The 17,659-nt window shown below is 49.5% G+C and overlaps 7 protein-coding genes across 7 annotated transcripts; 4 read left to right on the top strand and 3 right to left on the bottom strand.

The window, feature by feature from the left end:
* Positions 1 to 204: 204 nt before the first annotated feature.
* On the top strand, positions 205 to 874 carry BDV38DRAFT_273812 (zinc finger HIT domain-containing protein; the record flags this gene model as incomplete). Its single annotated transcript, XM_032057736.1, has 2 exons — positions 205 to 275; positions 382 to 874. 2 exons carry the CDS (start codon positions 205 to 207, stop codon positions 872 to 874), a joined length of 564 nt encoding a protein of 187 aa, XP_031910214.1.
* A 2,536-nt stretch (positions 875 to 3,410) lies between these two features.
* BDV38DRAFT_167544 (putative Ras guanyl-nucleotide exchange factor RasGEF) lies at positions 3,411 to 7,025 on the top strand. The gene is made up of 6 exons (XM_032051902.1): positions 3,411 to 3,749; positions 3,820 to 4,138; positions 4,222 to 4,407; positions 4,734 to 6,217; positions 6,268 to 6,696; positions 6,752 to 7,025. Exons 1-6 carry the CDS (start codon positions 3,504 to 3,506, stop codon positions 6,833 to 6,835), a joined length of 2,748 nt encoding a protein of 915 aa, XP_031910213.1. The 5' UTR covers positions 3,411 to 3,503; the 3' UTR covers positions 6,836 to 7,025.
* Positions 7,026 to 7,248: 223 nt separating this feature from the next.
* Positions 7,249 to 7,578, top strand: BDV38DRAFT_286178 (LYR motif-containing protein; the record flags this gene model as incomplete). Its single annotated transcript, XM_032060619.1, has 1 exon — positions 7,249 to 7,578. The coding sequence occupies one exon, from the start codon at positions 7,249 to 7,251 to the stop codon at positions 7,576 to 7,578; it is 330 nt and encodes a 109-aa protein (XP_031910212.1).
* A 124-nt stretch (positions 7,579 to 7,702) lies between these two features.
* On the bottom strand, positions 7,703 to 9,366 carry BDV38DRAFT_256299 (putative PP-loop ATPase superfamily protein). The gene has a single exon (XM_032055511.1). The coding sequence runs from the start codon at positions 9,251 to 9,253 to the stop codon at positions 8,000 to 8,002; it is 1,254 nt and encodes a 417-aa protein (XP_031910211.1). The 5' UTR covers positions 9,254 to 9,366; the 3' UTR covers positions 7,703 to 7,999.
* Positions 9,367 to 9,395: 29 nt separating this feature from the next.
* On the bottom strand, positions 9,396 to 10,456 carry erg2 (C-8 sterol isomerase ERG2). Its single transcript, XM_032055510.1, has 3 exons — positions 10,102 to 10,456; positions 10,012 to 10,038; positions 9,396 to 9,905 (listed from the first exon to the last, which is right to left on the bottom strand). The coding sequence occupies exons 1-3, from the start codon at positions 10,382 to 10,384 to the stop codon at positions 9,568 to 9,570; spliced, it is 648 nt and encodes a 215-aa protein (XP_031910210.1). The 5' UTR covers positions 10,385 to 10,456; the 3' UTR covers positions 9,396 to 9,567.
* A 637-nt stretch (positions 10,457 to 11,093) lies between these two features.
* xgeA (putative endoglucanase) lies at positions 11,094 to 12,561 on the top strand. Its single transcript, XM_032051901.1, has 2 exons — positions 11,094 to 11,606; positions 11,659 to 12,561. Exons 1-2 carry the CDS (start codon positions 11,284 to 11,286, stop codon positions 12,056 to 12,058), a joined length of 723 nt encoding a protein of 240 aa, XP_031910209.1. The 5' UTR covers positions 11,094 to 11,283; the 3' UTR covers positions 12,059 to 12,561.
* Positions 12,562 to 14,012: 1,451 nt separating this feature from the next.
* Positions 14,013 to 17,458, bottom strand: BDV38DRAFT_273806 (GNAT family N-acetyltransferase; the record flags this gene model as incomplete). Its single annotated transcript, XM_032057735.1, has 2 exons — positions 14,013 to 14,289; positions 16,023 to 17,458. 2 exons carry the CDS (start codon positions 17,456 to 17,458, stop codon positions 14,013 to 14,015), a joined length of 1,713 nt encoding a protein of 570 aa, XP_031910208.1.
* Between the last annotated feature and the right edge of the window lie 201 nt (positions 17,459 to 17,659).

Raw genomic sequence — 17,659 nt, 5'->3', positions numbered from 1 at the left:
ATGCTGACTCATCTATTTCAGAGCTCTTTTGTTCTTGATTGACATTTTCGACCGCTTCCAACCCATCCCAAGTGTTTTAAGATCGACAAGCTTGAACATTAAGGCGATTTTAATAAGCCCATTGTGGTTGGATGCTCAACCATGCTTGAGGGGGTCTGACTGAATGCTGCGCAGCTGCGAAAGCTCTAAGGCTGCCCTAAGAAAATGCCTAATACATGCGAGGTTTGCGCCTCGGAACCCTCCAAATACCGATGTCCGACATGTGGGCTTATGAGGTAAGTTTTATGATTTATTAAAAAGAAAAGCATCAAGCTGTGAATGGATCCACAGATGCAAATACGACATATAAGAAAAGCAAAATCACTAATGTGCATCTCCCAGCTGCTCGCTCGCCTGCACCCAGTCTCACAAGATCTATTGTGCGCCCAAAGCACCATCGCCAGAGACATCTGAAGAAGTCAATGGTACCCGTCACCAGCCACAAGAAGTCAATGGGCATACTGGTGAAAATACGCATGAGTCACAGAACGATACCGACCCCCGTGCTTTAGGGTCCTCACCCCAGCTTAAGGAGCTGTTCGATCGTTATCCAGCACTATGTGACCAGTTACGAGATATCTATAAGGCTACCCTTGAGGAGGAATGGGTTGAGACTCAAGCTCATGGGGGCCGACGACCCTTTGGACGGGGAAAAGGAGCCCCTCGCAGCCGAGGACCTTGGACTCGTGAGAAGGGCTTCAACAGAGGTTTGGGGAAAGTCAGGAAACTAAGGGAGATGTGCGAGGAAGGCTCGGAGGTCGGGAAAAATGCCGAAGGCTACATGCGATTCGTAGCCTTGGTCAATGGAGAGCGTTTCCCTCGGGAATCTGCATAATGTATACTTATTTCGTTTCCTCTTTTCTCTTCTGCCTGGGTAGCATCTCGTGTGCATAGAAAGGGGGTTTAGAGTCATGTGTTTGCCAGACATCCTCGACCTCAAATAACTGTGCCGAGGCTGAACATGTTTGTATAAAAAAATATCGGGCAATAAAACAACCGTTCACCTCGGAAAGTTCCTCAGCAGAGGACCGAGTATATACGTGGTAATTTTGATTGACGTATAGTACTCCTTTAAAACACACGAAGAATAAATCAAACAAATCAGAGTAATCAAGAATGAGGTTATAAGGTTCTAGAGATATGCATATTAGCTGATCTGACTATGTTTAACTCGCTCTCCGTTCCGCTGCTAGGTGACTAGACGGGAATTTTTGACTTGGGCATATAAGCTTAAAACACTACTACCCTGGGAAGGCTGCAATAATAAAAATGACCGTGGTCTGCCCTGCATAGCCATAGCGGAGGGACGTACTCCGTTCGAGGACTTCATGTTGACACTCGGGCCATCTTTGGCAGAAACCAACAATGTCAGCAAGCACGATGTTCCCCATAAAAAATAAATGAACTTCGTTTGACTGGCTGTCTGATGGAGACTAATGCAGTTTTAATTGACAGATCCGCTTGAGGCTGGACCACACAAAGCCACTGGTGTTGACAAGAACTAGGTTAACGCCGTGGAGCTGAACCAAAGTTTTGTGATATGTGTGACAGATAGGTAGGTACTTCCTTTAGTGCTTGGGTGTTGGTGATAGGGGAAAACACCTACCTGTGCGGTCTACTCCGTATGGAGCTTCGGGATGTCATTAAATAAGTGCCCGAGAACTAATGAATCAGTGAGTACCGAATCAATCAGCTTTCATTGATCCAACCTTGGAAAGGGACACAGACCCTCTAGAGAACATGAATTGATGTGACTCTAGGATTGGCATCGAGTACGTAGTCCGTTCATTATTGGTCTGGATCCAAGCCCCCGTCTACTCGTGGGGAAGGTCGTGCAACGCGGCCTTCATTTGACGAGGTGAAACCGTCCCGAACTATGGTCTTAGCGTATCCTTGACCACAAATCGATACACCTATCCTAGGGACCCGAATGGTAAGCGAGCCCTTGGATTTTTATATTAAAAAAAATAGTAGGATTTGAGAGATGGTTTATTGGGTAGGTCTAGTTGCCACGTGAGCATCCCATGGAGAACTAGAGTCGTACTCCGTAGGTGAAAAAGACATTGTTAAGAGGTGATGATCATAGTAGGTAGTACGGAGTAGGGTTCGATACGGACTTTCCTACTGGAGATCATGTGTTGTCTTAATATATATGCCTAGGTATAAGATACTTACTACCCATATTAGGCTATTAGCAACACCTAGGTTGTTGATATCTGTATTTCTTACTATATGGATGGCATAGCATGTGTCTACTAGTATCGGCGATGTAAAGTCCATGGGAATGATCACACCTTAAGAGGGGGGATGTGTTTTGCAGCAATGAGATGTCTGATCCCCATTCTCCTATTCTGATTCGGAGAGGTTGTAAAGCTACCGTCTCATTGTTTGTATCACACATGGCCATTAATGATTCCCGGTGGCCTCCGAAGCTCTTTTTGCTCTCGAGTCATTTACGGAGTAGTCACTTGAGTTTCTCATTATTTGTATTTTGTTTATGTTTTATTTGAACCAGTCCTTTCTTCATTAAGTTTCAAGCTGACTGTAGTTTTACTATTTATTCTTGATTTCGCTCCTCCCTTACATAGAAATGAAATTTAGTAAAAAAAAAAAACCAGGTCAAAGACTATGTTCCTCCCTAGAAGACGAACTTTTTGAAGGGTCCCGTCGGCTTCCCACGCGGTGTGAAGATCCCAGCCGGGACGGGCGCACAACGCCTTTGAAGGACGCAGAAGTTAAACTATTCTTTTCCTGTACAAGGTATTTCCCTGGCAGGTTGACATCGATGTGTCTTCTTTGTTTTTCTCTCTCCATCTGATTGATTCGCCCCCAGGGCACTCGTGCGTACGTGCGTGTGTTTCTAATTATAATAACTGTCCAGCTTTCTTCCGACCAGCTTCTCCATCGTTTTCTGGGGCTCTGTCGGGCCAGTGACATCGCTCCGTCTGTTGCGCGCAAACTCGCCTTCGGCTGATCTTACGACCACTGAAGCTCCTACCCAGCATAAAAAGTATTTGTTCTCAACGTCACGAGTATTCTCTTGTGAGATTCTGTCCAACTCTTATCTACGGATACTGGATTTTTCATTGCTAATTTTGGATTTGTTTGCGTCTAGTTTCCCTCTCCGGTGTTCGGCTTCTGAAGCATCACAGAATTTAAAAAAAGAAAAAAAAAAGGAAAAAAAGTGCAGAGAGAGAGGAGGAAAGCGAAAGGAATTGACACCCGTGTTAGAAGAAGTCAAAGGATCAAATTGCCGACCGTCCTTGGTATCGCTCTGAACAATCCCTTCGATTGCAAATACTCCGATAACTCTCAGTCTGGGTTGCGAGCGACAATGGATGAGCTGCCGTGCCTGCTTCACTTACTCACGTAGCAGCAGTTGGACCTTGCGCTGTCGGACCTTGTTTGCTGTATCGGATATTCCCTAACGCCGCCGCGCTGGGTTCGCGCGAGCATCACCCATTATGACCTCCCAGACACCACGACGAGAGCGGTCATCTAGCGACAAAGCCCAAGCCATGTTCGTTCCGCAAAGACCGGGTCTTCCAGGTCGAACAATTTCTGCCCCTGCCGGTAACCTGCATAAACTTGATTCTTCTAGAATGGCGACAGAGACCGGGAAGAAGATTGAGCCGTCTGTTATAGAAGAAGAGGAAATCATGACATCCTCCGGGAAGAATGGGGTTCCATATACCCGTGCTGGCGATGAGGTATTACTAAAACTATCTGTGTTGCAAGATCTGGAAAAGCGCATCGTTCTAACTATGATGCACTATACAGACATCGTCGAAGCCAAACTTTCCACTCGTCACCATTGCTGTCGTTGGCCAAGACCAAGTAGGTAAAACAACGTTTATTCAGAGTGCCTTGGATATGAAACAGCCACTTTCGTCACGAGCGACTACGAAGAAGATGTCGTTAGACGGGACTGTGTATCTCGTCCGCCTGCTAGAGATGAACACGACGGAGATAACAATCGGGAATGATGGCTTCTTAGAATGGCCACGAGTTGGAAACGAATCCCCGTCAGTAGACGGTGCTCTTGTTGTCCATGATGTGACACGTTCTGTGGGTCTCCCTGAACTTACAAGGTTGTTAGGTATGTGGCTCCTCTTTACTATCCCTAGTAATGTCTGCTATTTTATTGTGCTTCGCCGGCGCATTTACTGATTTCCTTTATAGACACCTTAGCAGCATTTGCATTCCCATCGGTATTGGTCGCCAGCAAATGCGACATTCAGGCACCAGATGGACCACTCGAGCCTGCGTTGAAGAACTACCAGATGCACAAGACATCCCCGGAATCGCCGCGGTCGCAAAAGATGTGTATCTCAATGGTTCTGCGTGAAGTTATTAACAGTAAATATGGTAAGCCCTGCCAACAACGCCATTCCACCAATACTGCAGCACCCTTTATTTCACGTACCCCTCATAGAGGAGAGGAGAGAATGAGAGCAGAAAGAAACTTCTGGACTGTACCATTGTTTTCTGAATCCCTTTCTCATATTTCTTGGCCAATCCTTTGAGTGGTCCGCCACGTTCTCGCTAGTCCCGTGGCGCGGCCTGAGACTAGCGTTCGCGTCCTCCCTAGTCGACCGCCGATCTTCAGGGTGTAGGCGTCGCGGCGTGCAATTCGCTTTTCGCTGCCTACTACTCGCTGGTTCAAAGCAGACTGGATACTAACAGTCTTTTAGACTCCATTGATTCCTCGTACTCATTCAAAAAACCCTCCACGCAGGACTGGCATCACAGCCGTGCCAACTCTGAGAACCCCACGGCTGCATTAACTGGAGCCGCGGGCGGCCCCATCACTAGTACCTTTGATCCGGGAGTCGATGGGTATGGTGAAGACCGCCAACCCACCGACCCCTCGAATTTTTCAAACCTGGCGTCCAATGCGCAAGTCTTACGATTCTCCCGGAGCAATACGTATCCGGTGCGGCCGCACACTCCTCCTTCAGGGACTCGATTGAATCCACACAAAACATCAACGGCAGAGGAGTCACCGGGAAAGGATGACAGTCGACAGCAACGGCTTCATGCCGCCTGGCGAAATAGCGGTGGCTCAGATGCCTTCAATAGCTTTCTAGATATGGACAACGGAATCGAAGGGCCAGCTAGCGCTCCGTCGAGTCCGGAAAGCAAAGAAAAGGCGTCGAGCGAAGGATCTTCCAATGGATCTTCGAACGATGCCGGATTCACGTTTGATGAACTCGTTGATCGCCTTGTTGCACAACCAATGTCGAAGCAGGACTCCAAATTCGCGTCTATATTCCTCTGCCTTTACCGCAAGTTTGCTGCCCCGTCCACCTTGTTAAATGCACTTATCAACCGATTTGAACGGAACGAGAAGAACTTTACCGATCAACTGACTCGCATTGCGGACCAGTTGAGGTTACTCAATATTATGTCCACCTGGGTATCGGAGTATCCAGGCGACCTAGCCTACCCCAAGACCCGCAAGCGGATCACGGATTTTGTGTCTACTCTGGAAAAGAGCCACTTTTACATGTTTGCCGCAAAGGAGGTTGGATCCTATCTCGAGAATAATGCAGAAGATGATGATGTAGGCTGGCCATTCAGAGATGGCGACGTCGATGAATTTGATGGGCACGAGACCTTCCTCAACAACTCCGGTCGGAGCTCACCATCCTTATTCCTTGGCGGATCGACAATCGACGAAGGCGAGGAGAACGAAGAGGAAGAAGACCCTATATACAACATGAGCGCGTTAGATCTTAGTGAAGGAGCATCTGACCCGTCTCCGAAGCTGTCGAACTCGGCTACTTTCGAGAAGCCCGGCACCGTGTCGAGCCAGTCGTTCACGTTTTTGAGCATGGAGGCTGCGCAGAAAGAATCTCAAAATCTAGAACTTACCCCTCGAATATCATTGTCAAAAATGCAATGGCGGCAGTTCATTGAGATTCCTGATGAAGATTTCGCGCGCGAATTAACCCGGATTGACTGGATCATGTTCAACTCGTTCCGGCCACGGGATCTTGTGCGACATGTCAGTATCTCTGGGCCGGATAAAGACAAGATAAAGAGTTTAAAACATGTCAATCGGATGATCAAACAGTTCAATCATCTGGCATTTTTCGTTGCTAGTGTTATCCTCTTCCGAGACAAGCCCAAGCACCGAGCGAAGGCATTAGAGAAGTTCATGAACGTTGCACAAGTGAGTTCCTGTATCACTTCCATTTTCTTCTTACACTAACCCTCGACTAGAAACTGCGTCGATTAAATAACTATAACTCGCTCGGTGCAGTAATCGCCGGAATCAATGGAACACCAGTGCATCGATTGTCGCAAACGCGCGATTCTGTGCCTATCCAAACGCAAAAAGATTTCATGAGGCTGGTTATCCTCATGGGAACACAAAAGAGCCACTTTGCATATCGCCTAGCATGGGACAATACCTTCTCAGAAAGGATCCCATTCCTACCACTGCACCGGCGAGATCTGGTCTCCGCTGAAGAGGGGAACAGAACATTTGTAGGAGACAACAAGTCTAGGATCAACTGGCGGAAATTTGAGGTGATGGGGGAGGTTGTATTGGGTATTCAGCGCAGTCAGAAGACGCCTTATCCCCATCTGCAGAGGTATGAGGATGCTGCCCGGCTGATACTCGATATCAAGTTATCTGGTGCCGATGAGGTTAGTTTTTATCCCCTTTCCGCATTGCACCTCTTCAATTTGCTGACCTCCTTAGGATTTGTATGCACGCAGTTCCCAGGTCGAGCCCTCCGCTGGCGGCGAGACGGGACGCAAAAAGTTCGGCTGGTTACGGTCGTAAAGGCGCGCGTGATGGAACATTTCCCTTGTCTCATATTTCTGTTGTCATCCCTGTCTATGAGGGTAACGATTCCATGACCCAGTCATACACTTGTACTGACGAGATGCCTGATGAATGATGACGATCGTCTGGTCTATGATGTACATACATACATATTGACATGTCTAAATATATTATTATATTACTGCTACACCGAACATAGCTCTATCTCCATCCACATGACTTGCTCCGGTAATATCACGTGATCACGTACCGATAGTAGACTGAAGTAAAACAACCATCACCAGAGGATCCACCAAAATCACCAACCAAATAAGTTCCTCAACAACACCTTCAAATCGTCCAATACAAACAAAGACAAAGAACCAAAAACCAAACGTGACGCCCCTTGACCAAACCGAAGAAATCACAAAATGTCCCTCCAAGCACAGGCAAGATCAACCTACCGCGCCCTCCTCCGCGAACTTCCACGCCGCAGCCTCTCAAACCCAACGCCTCTCCACAACCGCATCCGCGAGCTCTACCGCGACCAGATTAAATCGGCGGATGAAGGAACGCTACATGCTCATATCCAGGAGGCGGAGCAGGTGGTGCAATATGCGCGCGCGCAGCGCCAATATCTTGCGCTTGTTGAACGATATAACCCGGGCATGACGATGGATGAGCAAGAGAAGATTAGACTTACGGCTAGACGAGTTGGGTTGAATTTGCCTATTGAGGTTAAAGATCGGAAGGAGGAGTGAATCGGTTTAGAGGTATACTGGTTACACGGGGTGGATGGGGGATATGGTGGGAAAAGGAAAAGTCATGTGGTAGACTTGTGGGCTTATATATATGTGGAGTTTGGGTGTCTTGTATGATTGTGTGACTGTGTCATTTATAGATTGTATATTATTCTATGGTATCTGACTGACTGACTATATAATTCATGTGAAGTCCGTTCATTGATTGTGCGTCTGTCTTCGTGATGTCTTTGGTTTTGCACCATGTATATATAGCGGGCCGTGCGGTGTCGCGGAGGGTATTCTCCACACTGGATGACGGGCCTTATGTGTGGACGATAGTTGTCGGCCAGTGGGGACAGCTGTAGGCTGTACATGTGTCTGGATGTAGCGATCAGGGGATCTACGACGGAAAGAACTGGTTGATATCAGGTTGACTGTATCAGCCACCCAGTTGGACCCGTTCCATCTGTCGCATGAGTGTGCTGCTGCTCTCTTCATCTTCTAACCCCACGCCCACTTCGATCGCCGTCTTGGGCCGGTTCTTATTCAGTCCTTCGAGCAGGTTGCATGCCTTGCAAATCTTCTGACTCGATATATATCCGCACCGCTCGCATGTGCCCATCGTTTGTGTCTTGATAGTCTTCTGTGTTGAACCCTTAGTCCCCTTATTCTGCTTCTTACGAGGGAGTAGAACACTCTGTGCTGGCAGTTTGATCTCAACCTCTCTCGACTCCGCCGCTTCATCATCAGCCAACTTCTTTTCCATCTCCGCCATTTCGCCACCACGCGTCCGGCCATTCTGGCTTCCACATCCACCAGCCGATTCATCATCCGCAGATCTAGCACAGGTTTTACCCTTAACCTCCGCAGGGACAAGCTCCGCCATGTCCTCCCCACTCTTAACAATATCCAAGATCGAGCTGGGCCGAATCTTCTCCAAATCCTTAATCAGCGTCCGCGCACTACCTCGAAACGCCTCGGGAGAGTAGATACACTCGGTACTGAAGTAATCCAGTTGTTTATGGTGGGCATAGAGCACGATCTCCTTCTCATACGCATACTTCAAAGGCTTACTGCGCTTGATATCCGACGCAGCCGAATCCGTAACGATACTCGTACCCCTCGACAAGCGCGGCAAATCACCCCGCAGCAGATTCATCATAACCGTCTCCGCAACATCATCCGCATTATGCCCCGTAACAACATGCTTGATGCCCAATCGCGCCGCACCGCGGTCTAGCGCCTGGCGTCGGAACACCCCGCAGTATGTGCAGTTGCCTTTCTTGCCCACCTGCGCCACGACCTGGTCCATCGTCCACCCGTATAACTCGTCGTAGCCGACAATCTCCAGTGGCATGTCATATTGCTCTGCGTTGCGTTTGACTGTCTCTAGACTGTCGTCGCGATAACCTTTGATTCCCTCGTCGATAGAGAGAAGGCAGAGATCAAGGCCATAGCCGTAGCGCTCGTTTAGAGTCTTCAGGACGGAGGCAAGGACAGTGCTGTCTTTTCCACCGCTGGCACCGATGGCGACCCGTTCCCCAGGGTAGAAGAGGGAGGTGCTGGTGATTGTTTCGTGGACTTCGGTTTCGAAAACATGGAGGAAACAGGTTCGGCAGAGCTTTTCGCGGTTCTTTGGCCGGACTATTACTGCCCGGTTGTTTTGGCAGTGGAAACAGGGTGAGGGCGCCATTTTGAATTAATTTTTGAGAATGAATTCAAATTGGCTTTGGTTTGGAGGGGAAGAAAATCAGTGATAATCGATAACCATGATAGGCTTGTGAGTTTGCTTTGTTTGCATTGCGGAGAAGAAAAAAAAAATTCAATTTGTAGCAAACAAAAATAAGCAGAACAAGAAAGGTTCCATTGCACGGAAAAATGTAATCACGGTTGGATTCTAATTAAAAATCTTGGTATCGCTATACCTATAATATACATAATCATGACCCAATCACATCTAGATATTAAGGTTGTTGTAAGAGAGTACAAGAAACCTGAAGAGGACTTTTACAGCTTCCCCTTGAACAAGTTGGCGATCATCTCCCGGCCCGTGATTCTAGAAGTAGCCCACAGGGTAGGGAAATCCAGAGTGCTGGAGAAAGTATCGGCATATCCGAAGAAGAGCATGGGAGGGATCCAGCCACGGGCATATTCCAACGCGAAGCAGGACTCATCCATCTTGTATTGCTTCACCTCGCCACGTTTGAGGTGGTGCACGCTGCCCTGAGGGTAGACCTCAGGCTCGTAGGATCCAGGGACATAGGCAAGCTGGGTACCCTGAAGGATATTGAAGTAATCATCCGCAGTGTGACGGCCAGTGTGACCTTCGGTGCCGATTGCGGTTCCTGAATTCCGACATGGTTAGCAAGAGGGGCATAGTATGGGCGCGCCGTTGGAAATGGGTCTCAAAAAAGGGGGAGATGTGGAGAGGAAAGAGTTCGAGAGCCGCACCAAAAATAATCAAGTACTCCGTGATACCTGGTTGAATGTTAGCAATTTGTAGGAGTCGGAGGACGGAGAAAGGAGATAGATTCCGCTTACTAGCATGAATAATATACATGGCACCCATGGCACCACCGGCGTTGTTGAACACCCATTCCTCGTCCTTGTTCAGGTGGTTTCCGGGGACCTTCTCATCTAGCTCCGAGACAATGTAATTTACAACGGCGCGAGTATCGTTTCCATGTGCAGCAATTGCACGCTGAGAGAGGTCATGCAACTGGCCGGGTTCAAAGATGTAAAACTGCTCGAGACGCGCGTTGAAGTAATTGTACAGGCCGGCCAGAACGGCCAGTAAGGTGGCCAAGAGAGTGAGGGTACGCATGAGTAACGAATTGGATCAAACGGGGTTTCAGAGGAATTAGTTCGGCAACAGGAGATAGAAGGAATGTAAGTTGAATCGGAGAAGTCAGATGGATCAGGAACGACAATAACAAACGTCGGTGGCCGCGGAGCACGGCACCGAAAGGGTTTAGCGCAACCCCGATTGGGCGTCTTAGCCTTGTGGGGATTCTTTTGCTGGAAAGGCTCCGTCCATTCTTCTACTCTATTTCTTGCAAAACTACTCCGTAGTATCCCCTGACCATCCATGACTACCGGTATCACATTTACGAATGCCGACTCAGCAAGGTCACTCTCGAGAAATCTCTCTGTTGGCCAGATTTCTTATATTAGGCTATATCTGACGCATAGTTCCTGCAAAATCACTTTCAAGACGGAGCTGTCTCCGTCCGGCTGGCATGTAGATCGTCATTGTGCAGTCTTCTTCATTAAAAATTGACAAATGTCATCCATCCTGTCTCTCCGATGTTCACCCGTATAGTGGCTCACCGGATAATTAATTTCCTTTCCGATAATTGATGGAGTTGACTGTCTCAGGATGAAGAACTTTAACTCCATGGCTCCACGCTTCAGCGGGTCCGCCGGGTACTTCAAACACCGGCGCATCGCATTCAACGCTTGATTTAGGCCACCATTCAGCGCTCGTCCGCTCTGGCACGGGGTCTCAATCCTCTAATCCCAACATGCCGAATTAACCGGAGATTAAACCACGGTTCAGTGTGTTTCTAGCTGAGGACGTATCCGATGTGAGGGTCAAAGTGCCACCAAAAGAGCAGGTATATATACCGGCTTCCAGCTCCGGATCGCCAGCCAAAGATATCTATCCAACGACGAACTAAAAACCTAGACATTAAGTCTTAGCCATCACTTGATATATTCAAAATGAAGTTCCTCGCTCCTCTTGTTCTCAGCTCTCTCGCCTCAGCTGCCGCCCTCAACCGCCGGGCGGATATGTGTGGCCAATGGGACACCACCACTACCGACAAGTTCACTTTGTACAACAATCTCTGGGGCGAGGGCAATGCAGACAGTGGTAGCCAATGCACCGGCCTCGATTCGGATAACGGAAACACCATTGCCTGGCACACCAGCTGGAGCTGGACCGGTGGAGCCGGCCAGGTCAAGAGCTTCGCCAATGCTGCCTACACCTTCGAGGCCACTCAGCTGAGCCAGCTAAGCAGCATCCCCAGCACATGGAAGTGGCAGTATGTCGTTATATCAACTAAATGTGTTTAGTTGGGCACTAACCTTTCCTAGGAACACTGGCTCCGACGTTGTTGCTGATGTTGCATATGACCTCTTCACTTCGTCCAGCGCAGATGGAGATGAGGAGTACGAGATCATGATCTGGTTGGCAGCCTTGGGTGGTGCTGGTCCTATCTCGTCGACCGGATCTACTATTGCTACCCCCACCGTGGGCGGACAGAGCTGGTCCTTGTACAGTGGCCCCAACGGCCAGATGACAGTGTTCAGCTTCGTCGCCTCATCCACGACCGAGGACTTCTCGGCTGACCTGAATGATTTCCTCAAGTATCTGCAGGAGGAACAGGGCTTGCCTTCCAGCCAATACCTGACCCATGTGCAGGCGGGTACTGAGCCCTTCAGCGGAAGCGACGTCAAGTTCACCACCTCTTCCTACTCTGTGTCTGTTGCCTAATCGCCATCCTGCCAACTAGGTTGATGACGGTTTTGTAAATAGTTTGAGGCGATGCTAGGCGCCGTGTTTCAGGGACCGTCAGGGATAGCGGGATGAATGGAGGGTAAAAGGTTCCGGATATACATACCTCAGGAAGGAGGCTGAATCATTCCGTGTTTTGGCGAGAGGGGTACAGGCTGTCTGTTGCCTGTTTTATTGTGAATATCTGTGATTGTCTTCTTCTACCCGCTCGCTCCCGTGGGGCATGAGGCGTCTAGCTTGTTGAGTATATATGTTTTATTTAGAAATCATGATCGAAAACATCTAAATATAAATTCCCGGCGTCTAATGAGACAGTCGAATGGGATTAAACGATTGAAGTGGCGCCGTATAAATATAGAAAGGCAACTAGCTCGTACTAGTAGATCAGGGACCCAGGTAAGATAGTATCCATCTTAAGATCTCAAGTCGAGGGATTGCAGCGTCTGCACCCCCCGGCGCTTAACTGCCTGCAGGAACCAAACACAATCAAACCAACCAAACCCCCCAACCTCAGGCTCCAAACCTCCACTTGGGTAGTAAACTTGTGACCAACAGTACATTTTCCAGGCATCAATCAACACCAACCCCAGGACAGGATCATCACTAGTCACTCCTTCTCCGGCATAGGGAGCATGACGCACCCCTCGGGTGTCAATTGTCAGGAATCGTACGCTATCCTGTCATACATACCATCGCATGATTTTTGACAGGAAGCGCGCCATAGGATCGTGCGAACTCCCGCCACGATGTAGGGGAAAGAAAACGCGACCGCCGAAATAGGCCTTCGTGGCGAGCCATCCACTTGACGAGAAAATGGTCTAACCCTTGATTGAATCATATCTCGTGTTCGGAGATCTGATTGACGGAGAGCTTATTGCCAATCATCCACCCCCCTGGGGTTGCGCGCCAAATGAGATCATGGGGGAGTGGATGGCCGGTATGCACGATGCGCGTCCAACCGCCGTCCTTGCATAGCATTGCCAGCCTTCACCTCTGAACCACTGAACCACTGAAACTAACTATCCACTAGCAGGGGATGTCTTGCCCTCACTCTGAGTTTCTGATAGATACTTATATTCAGTCAGTCACTCGCTACCATTGTTCAGCATGGCATTCACACACTTCAAGCTTTCTCTCATTCTCTTTTTATATATCGATCGGTCGGTCTCTTCATAGGTCTTTCCTTATCGTATTCTCTCTATTAAATTGATCGATTTGATTATCACTGAATTAATTTTTTTTTCCCGTTCAATATTGTCTCACCGTGCCCCAGTGCCGCCGCTCCATACTTCGGAAGGTGATCCATCAGGTTGACACGACAACCTCTACATTCCTCTTACTCCTGCTGGCAGGAATTTTCGCGACTCTACCAAATATATCTAGTTTTACATTCCTTAGATTTTTGTCTACAAGGCAAACATTGCCTCTTTTTATCCGTTGCTCTCGCTCTGTTCTGTTCCCTCTTTCCTTCTACTAAATGCACACCATGAACTACCCCCCGTTCTATACCACCACCACAATGGAGCAAGTCAGCCAACCTGATCAAATGAACCACTTCCAACATCTCAATCGAATCGCTCTCCATGAGTTTGTCCGACTACCAGTCTCTCGTGAGATGGTGGCGCATCTAGCGATGCAAGCCTCTCAGGTCATCCGTTGCGAACCTCATGTGACCACGGCCAGCGCTCATGGCCAACCAACACCTCCTAGTACACCTCCTTTGGATGCGGTTGATACTCAACTTCCACCTTTGCCCTCAGTCGAAATGTTTATTGCTTCACTAGTCACCCGCTCTCAGGTTCAGGTTCCCACCCTGATGACCTCCCTGGTCTACCTGGCCCGTTTGCGTGCTCGTCTCCCGCCTGTCGCAAAGGGCATGCGCTGCACTGTGCATCGCATCTTTCTTGCTTCCCTCATCTTGGCAGCCAAGAACCTAAATGACTCTAGCCCGAAGAACAAGCATTGGGCCCGGTATACTACCGTCAAGGGCTATGACGGGTTTGCCTTCTCCCTCCCAGAGGTCAACCTGATGGAGCGACAGCTTCTGTTCCTGTTGGATTGGGATACCCGCGTTACTGAAGACGATCTCTTCTGTCACCTCGAACCATTTTTGGCACCCATTCGCTACCGCTACCAGGTTCAAGAACGTGAAGCCGAGATGCGCCAGCCCCGCGAATGGCGCCGTATTCAGGCCTCCGCTGAACTCCTTGCTTGTCGTCTTCGTCGTCAGAAACTGGAAGCTCGCCTCGAGGCTCGTCGATCCGACTCCGTACATCGCCGGCAGCGATTACCCGCGAGCCCGGCATCGTCTGCATCGCTGTCTTCCATGTCATCCAACGCATCACCAGCGTCCCTGGCGGACACTGATCGCCACAAGCCCTATCGTCCGCGGAGGCGCCCGTCGACCCGCAGTGGTGCTTCTGTCTCACCTCCATCTGCCCAGGATGTGCCGTCATTGACCCGAGTGGATACGGTGCCTTCGTTGAGCTCGCGCGCGTCTAGCATTGCGCCAAGCTCCCGAAATGCCACTCCAGCTAGTCTGCACACATCTAGCTCGATCACCAGCATGGAAGCTGATATCCGAGTAGTTGATGGAGCGCGTAGCCCATCTATCAGCTGCGGATACGTTCCGGTATCTTCCATGATGGCGTCCAACCCCAAGCTGGAAGAAATTCAGCAGCCTACCAAGAAGGTTCGGATGAACGGACATGTCGGGCACACTGGATTCGTCGCTCGAATCCTGGCCTCTGCCGCGGGTTCTTACATGGGTGGGCGCATGCGCTCACATGTTTAACCATCTTATCTCCCAGCTGAGCTGGTCTTAGCTATTGATTGATATCCTCGTCTTTCCCTTCCCATCCTAGCACCCCGCTGTTACCTTGAATGATAATTTGCCTCTCATGTCTTGCAAGAAAAGTGTCCCCCCCTGATGTCCAGCAATACCCCCGGTAGGTCTACGTTCGTTTATTATTGCATTGCATTGGCGTTATTTTTTTTTTAATATATTTTTCTATTTATGCTCATGCCAACCCTCGTTCATAACACTGATTTCCTGGGACACTTTCGTTGGTACAGATTGCTTAGCTATCACGCACTACACAAATCTGTTATTCATGTATGTATGATGCCCTCACCTACAGACTAGTTCATGCTATAATAAAATGCTCTTATACCACATTCTATAAATAGATAGCCGAGTCGCCCTGTTCGTATCCCAGAAGTACTCTCTAAGCGAGCAACTAATCCCTGCACACCTTGCATTACCCAAGCTATACTGTAGATGCACGACACAGTGCAACCCTCTCAGCGCGTCGATCCCCGGATCGACAATGATCAACAAAAAACAAACCGTGCCAGGAATTTCAACCGCCACGCTCCAGCAACAGCGTATGCGCACCGGATTAGTCAAGGAATGCGAACCGCACGGTCTAGAATCTAGTAGATCCCTCGGAGCTGAGAAGCACCTCACACGAAGAAATCCCCTAGCGGACGATCAATGTGTTGATCGATATAATAATATGTATATGGACAAGGGGAGCGGGGTTCACATTCTGCGCTTTGGGGTTGGGTTTACCAATTGGTGATTCTAGATTTTGGTCTTATCTCTTTTTACTTCGACATGGTTTTGTAGAGATGAAAGACATCATGGGTGGGGTTGATTGATGCTAATGTTTTCATTTAACCGCCAAAATTCATGACTGTGGTATTTTTCTTCACTTTTACATATAATTCTTTGCTTCTTGCGTTTGTGCCTTTCATATGGCTGGGGCTTCCCAGCTGTCGCGTTTGATTTTCATCAGGTTGGACTGTTTGTGTGGGAAGCTTACTTCGCCTTCTTTGTAGAAGCCTGCTTTTTGAAGGTATTCGAGGACCCTTTTTTTTTGTTGGTTTTTCGTTAGTATTTCTGTGAGCATATCGCTGAGTTATGAAAGGGATAACTTACTTTGTGTTGTCCACTCGAGGTTCCAGCATGACTGTCTCAGTGCGTTGGTCTGAGAGCCAGCAGTAGTGCACCAAGGCGCTCAGCCAAATTTGCACCCGGTGCGCACCGCGGTACTCCTGCTCTCCGACTAGCAGGTGAATTCCCCGATCGTAATTGCCGGCGCCCCCGATGAGTTGTCCCAGCCGGTCTTCTTTAACCCAGTAGATCTCGAAGTATCCGAAGGGTTTGCCGTCCCAGCATCCGATAACCGGGAAGCTATGTCGGCTTTTCAGGTTGTTGCGGAGGAATTCCTCCTGGTGGGAGATGGGTCCGGCCTCTCCCCATGCTGCGCTGACTCTTGGGTCGTTCATCCACTTGTGCAGGTAGTCGAGGTCCGAGGGCGTGTTCGAGACCACTGGGTCACTGGTTGAGGCTGAAGAGGTGTGTGCTTTACTCGGTGCTCCTCCCGGAGCCTGAGTCTTCTGTGAAGGGAGATATGGGACGCGGAATGAGAGATATTGCCCGACGCTGGGAATGTATCGAATGTAGAATACATCTCCCTGGTGCGGTGGCTTGGGCCTGATGGGGTGTCGGACTCCATTTGTGAAGGTGTACTGAGTAGCTGGCGGGGGGTAGTAAGTTGGAAGATTGGCACTAGAGGCAAACGGCCCTTCGTTGGGTGCGTAGTGGCTAGTGTCGCTGGGGGGAGGGCCAGAATCAGCGAGGTACATCGTCTCACGGGTTGGAGACGACAGCTGGCGGGTATGATGTGACGAGCCGGGTACATTCTGCCCTGTATTCACAGGGCTCAAAGAGAAGACGAAAAGGCGGGGATCGATCTGCCAGAAAGAGCGTCGGCTCACGAACATCGACTCCCATGACTCGTTATCGAAGGCATCCGGCCCCACGGATGAATCCTCGGTGGCAACCAGCCCCATCCGTTCCAGCTTCTGAAGCACGTTTCGTCCCTTGAAGATGCCCTCGCGCTTGATATTGACCCGCCATTCGCCCTTCGGTCTACCCGCCGTGGGTGTGCGCGACGAAGCCTCCGTCTCAAGGTGGAGGTCGGGTTCGGGCTCGTGGAAGTACCACCAGAGTGTAACCCAGAGCATCATGGCGATCTGGCGAGAAGCAGAGAGAGCGGGTTTATATTCGCTGTTTGCAGGACTGACGATGGCTGAGAGGTACAGGCAATCGTCGCGCAAGGTCGGTGCTGTGAATCGAGAGCTGTGCGACTGGTCGTCAGCCTTTCCTCCGGCTTCACGAGCTCGGTCAGGCGCTCCATCAGATTTATCCTTTCCCTGGGTATGCTGTCTGGTGTACAGAACGATCGTCCATCCAGGAGGGAGTAAGGAGCGATCCAAGTGTGCATCGTGGATCCTGAAGGTGAAGCCCCCGAACACAGGCGAGACTGAGATTAACTGCCCGTTAGGCAAGTGGCAGACGTTGTTGCGCATGACGAGGGATGACCTTTCTAGCCAAGCCAAAAGGAATGAGGATATAGGGAGAAGAGACAGATGAAGGACCGACAGGCCTTAAGAAAGGTGTGCAGAATTCAAAAAAGGACTGGCGTGGAGACGAGTGGGATGATCCTCCCTCTTGCCCCTCATCGCAGCCAACTGATCTCCCCGCGAAAAGGGAAAAAAAAAAAAAAAAAA

Source organism: Aspergillus pseudotamarii (genome assembly GCF_009193445.1).
Source record: "Aspergillus pseudotamarii strain CBS 117625 unplaced genomic scaffold BDV38scaffold_57, whole genome shotgun sequence".
In the NCBI taxonomy this organism is placed as follows: Eukaryota; Fungi; Ascomycota; class Eurotiomycetes; order Eurotiales; family Aspergillaceae; genus Aspergillus; species Aspergillus pseudotamarii.
This window is presented reverse-complemented; position numbering and strand designations above follow the sequence as displayed.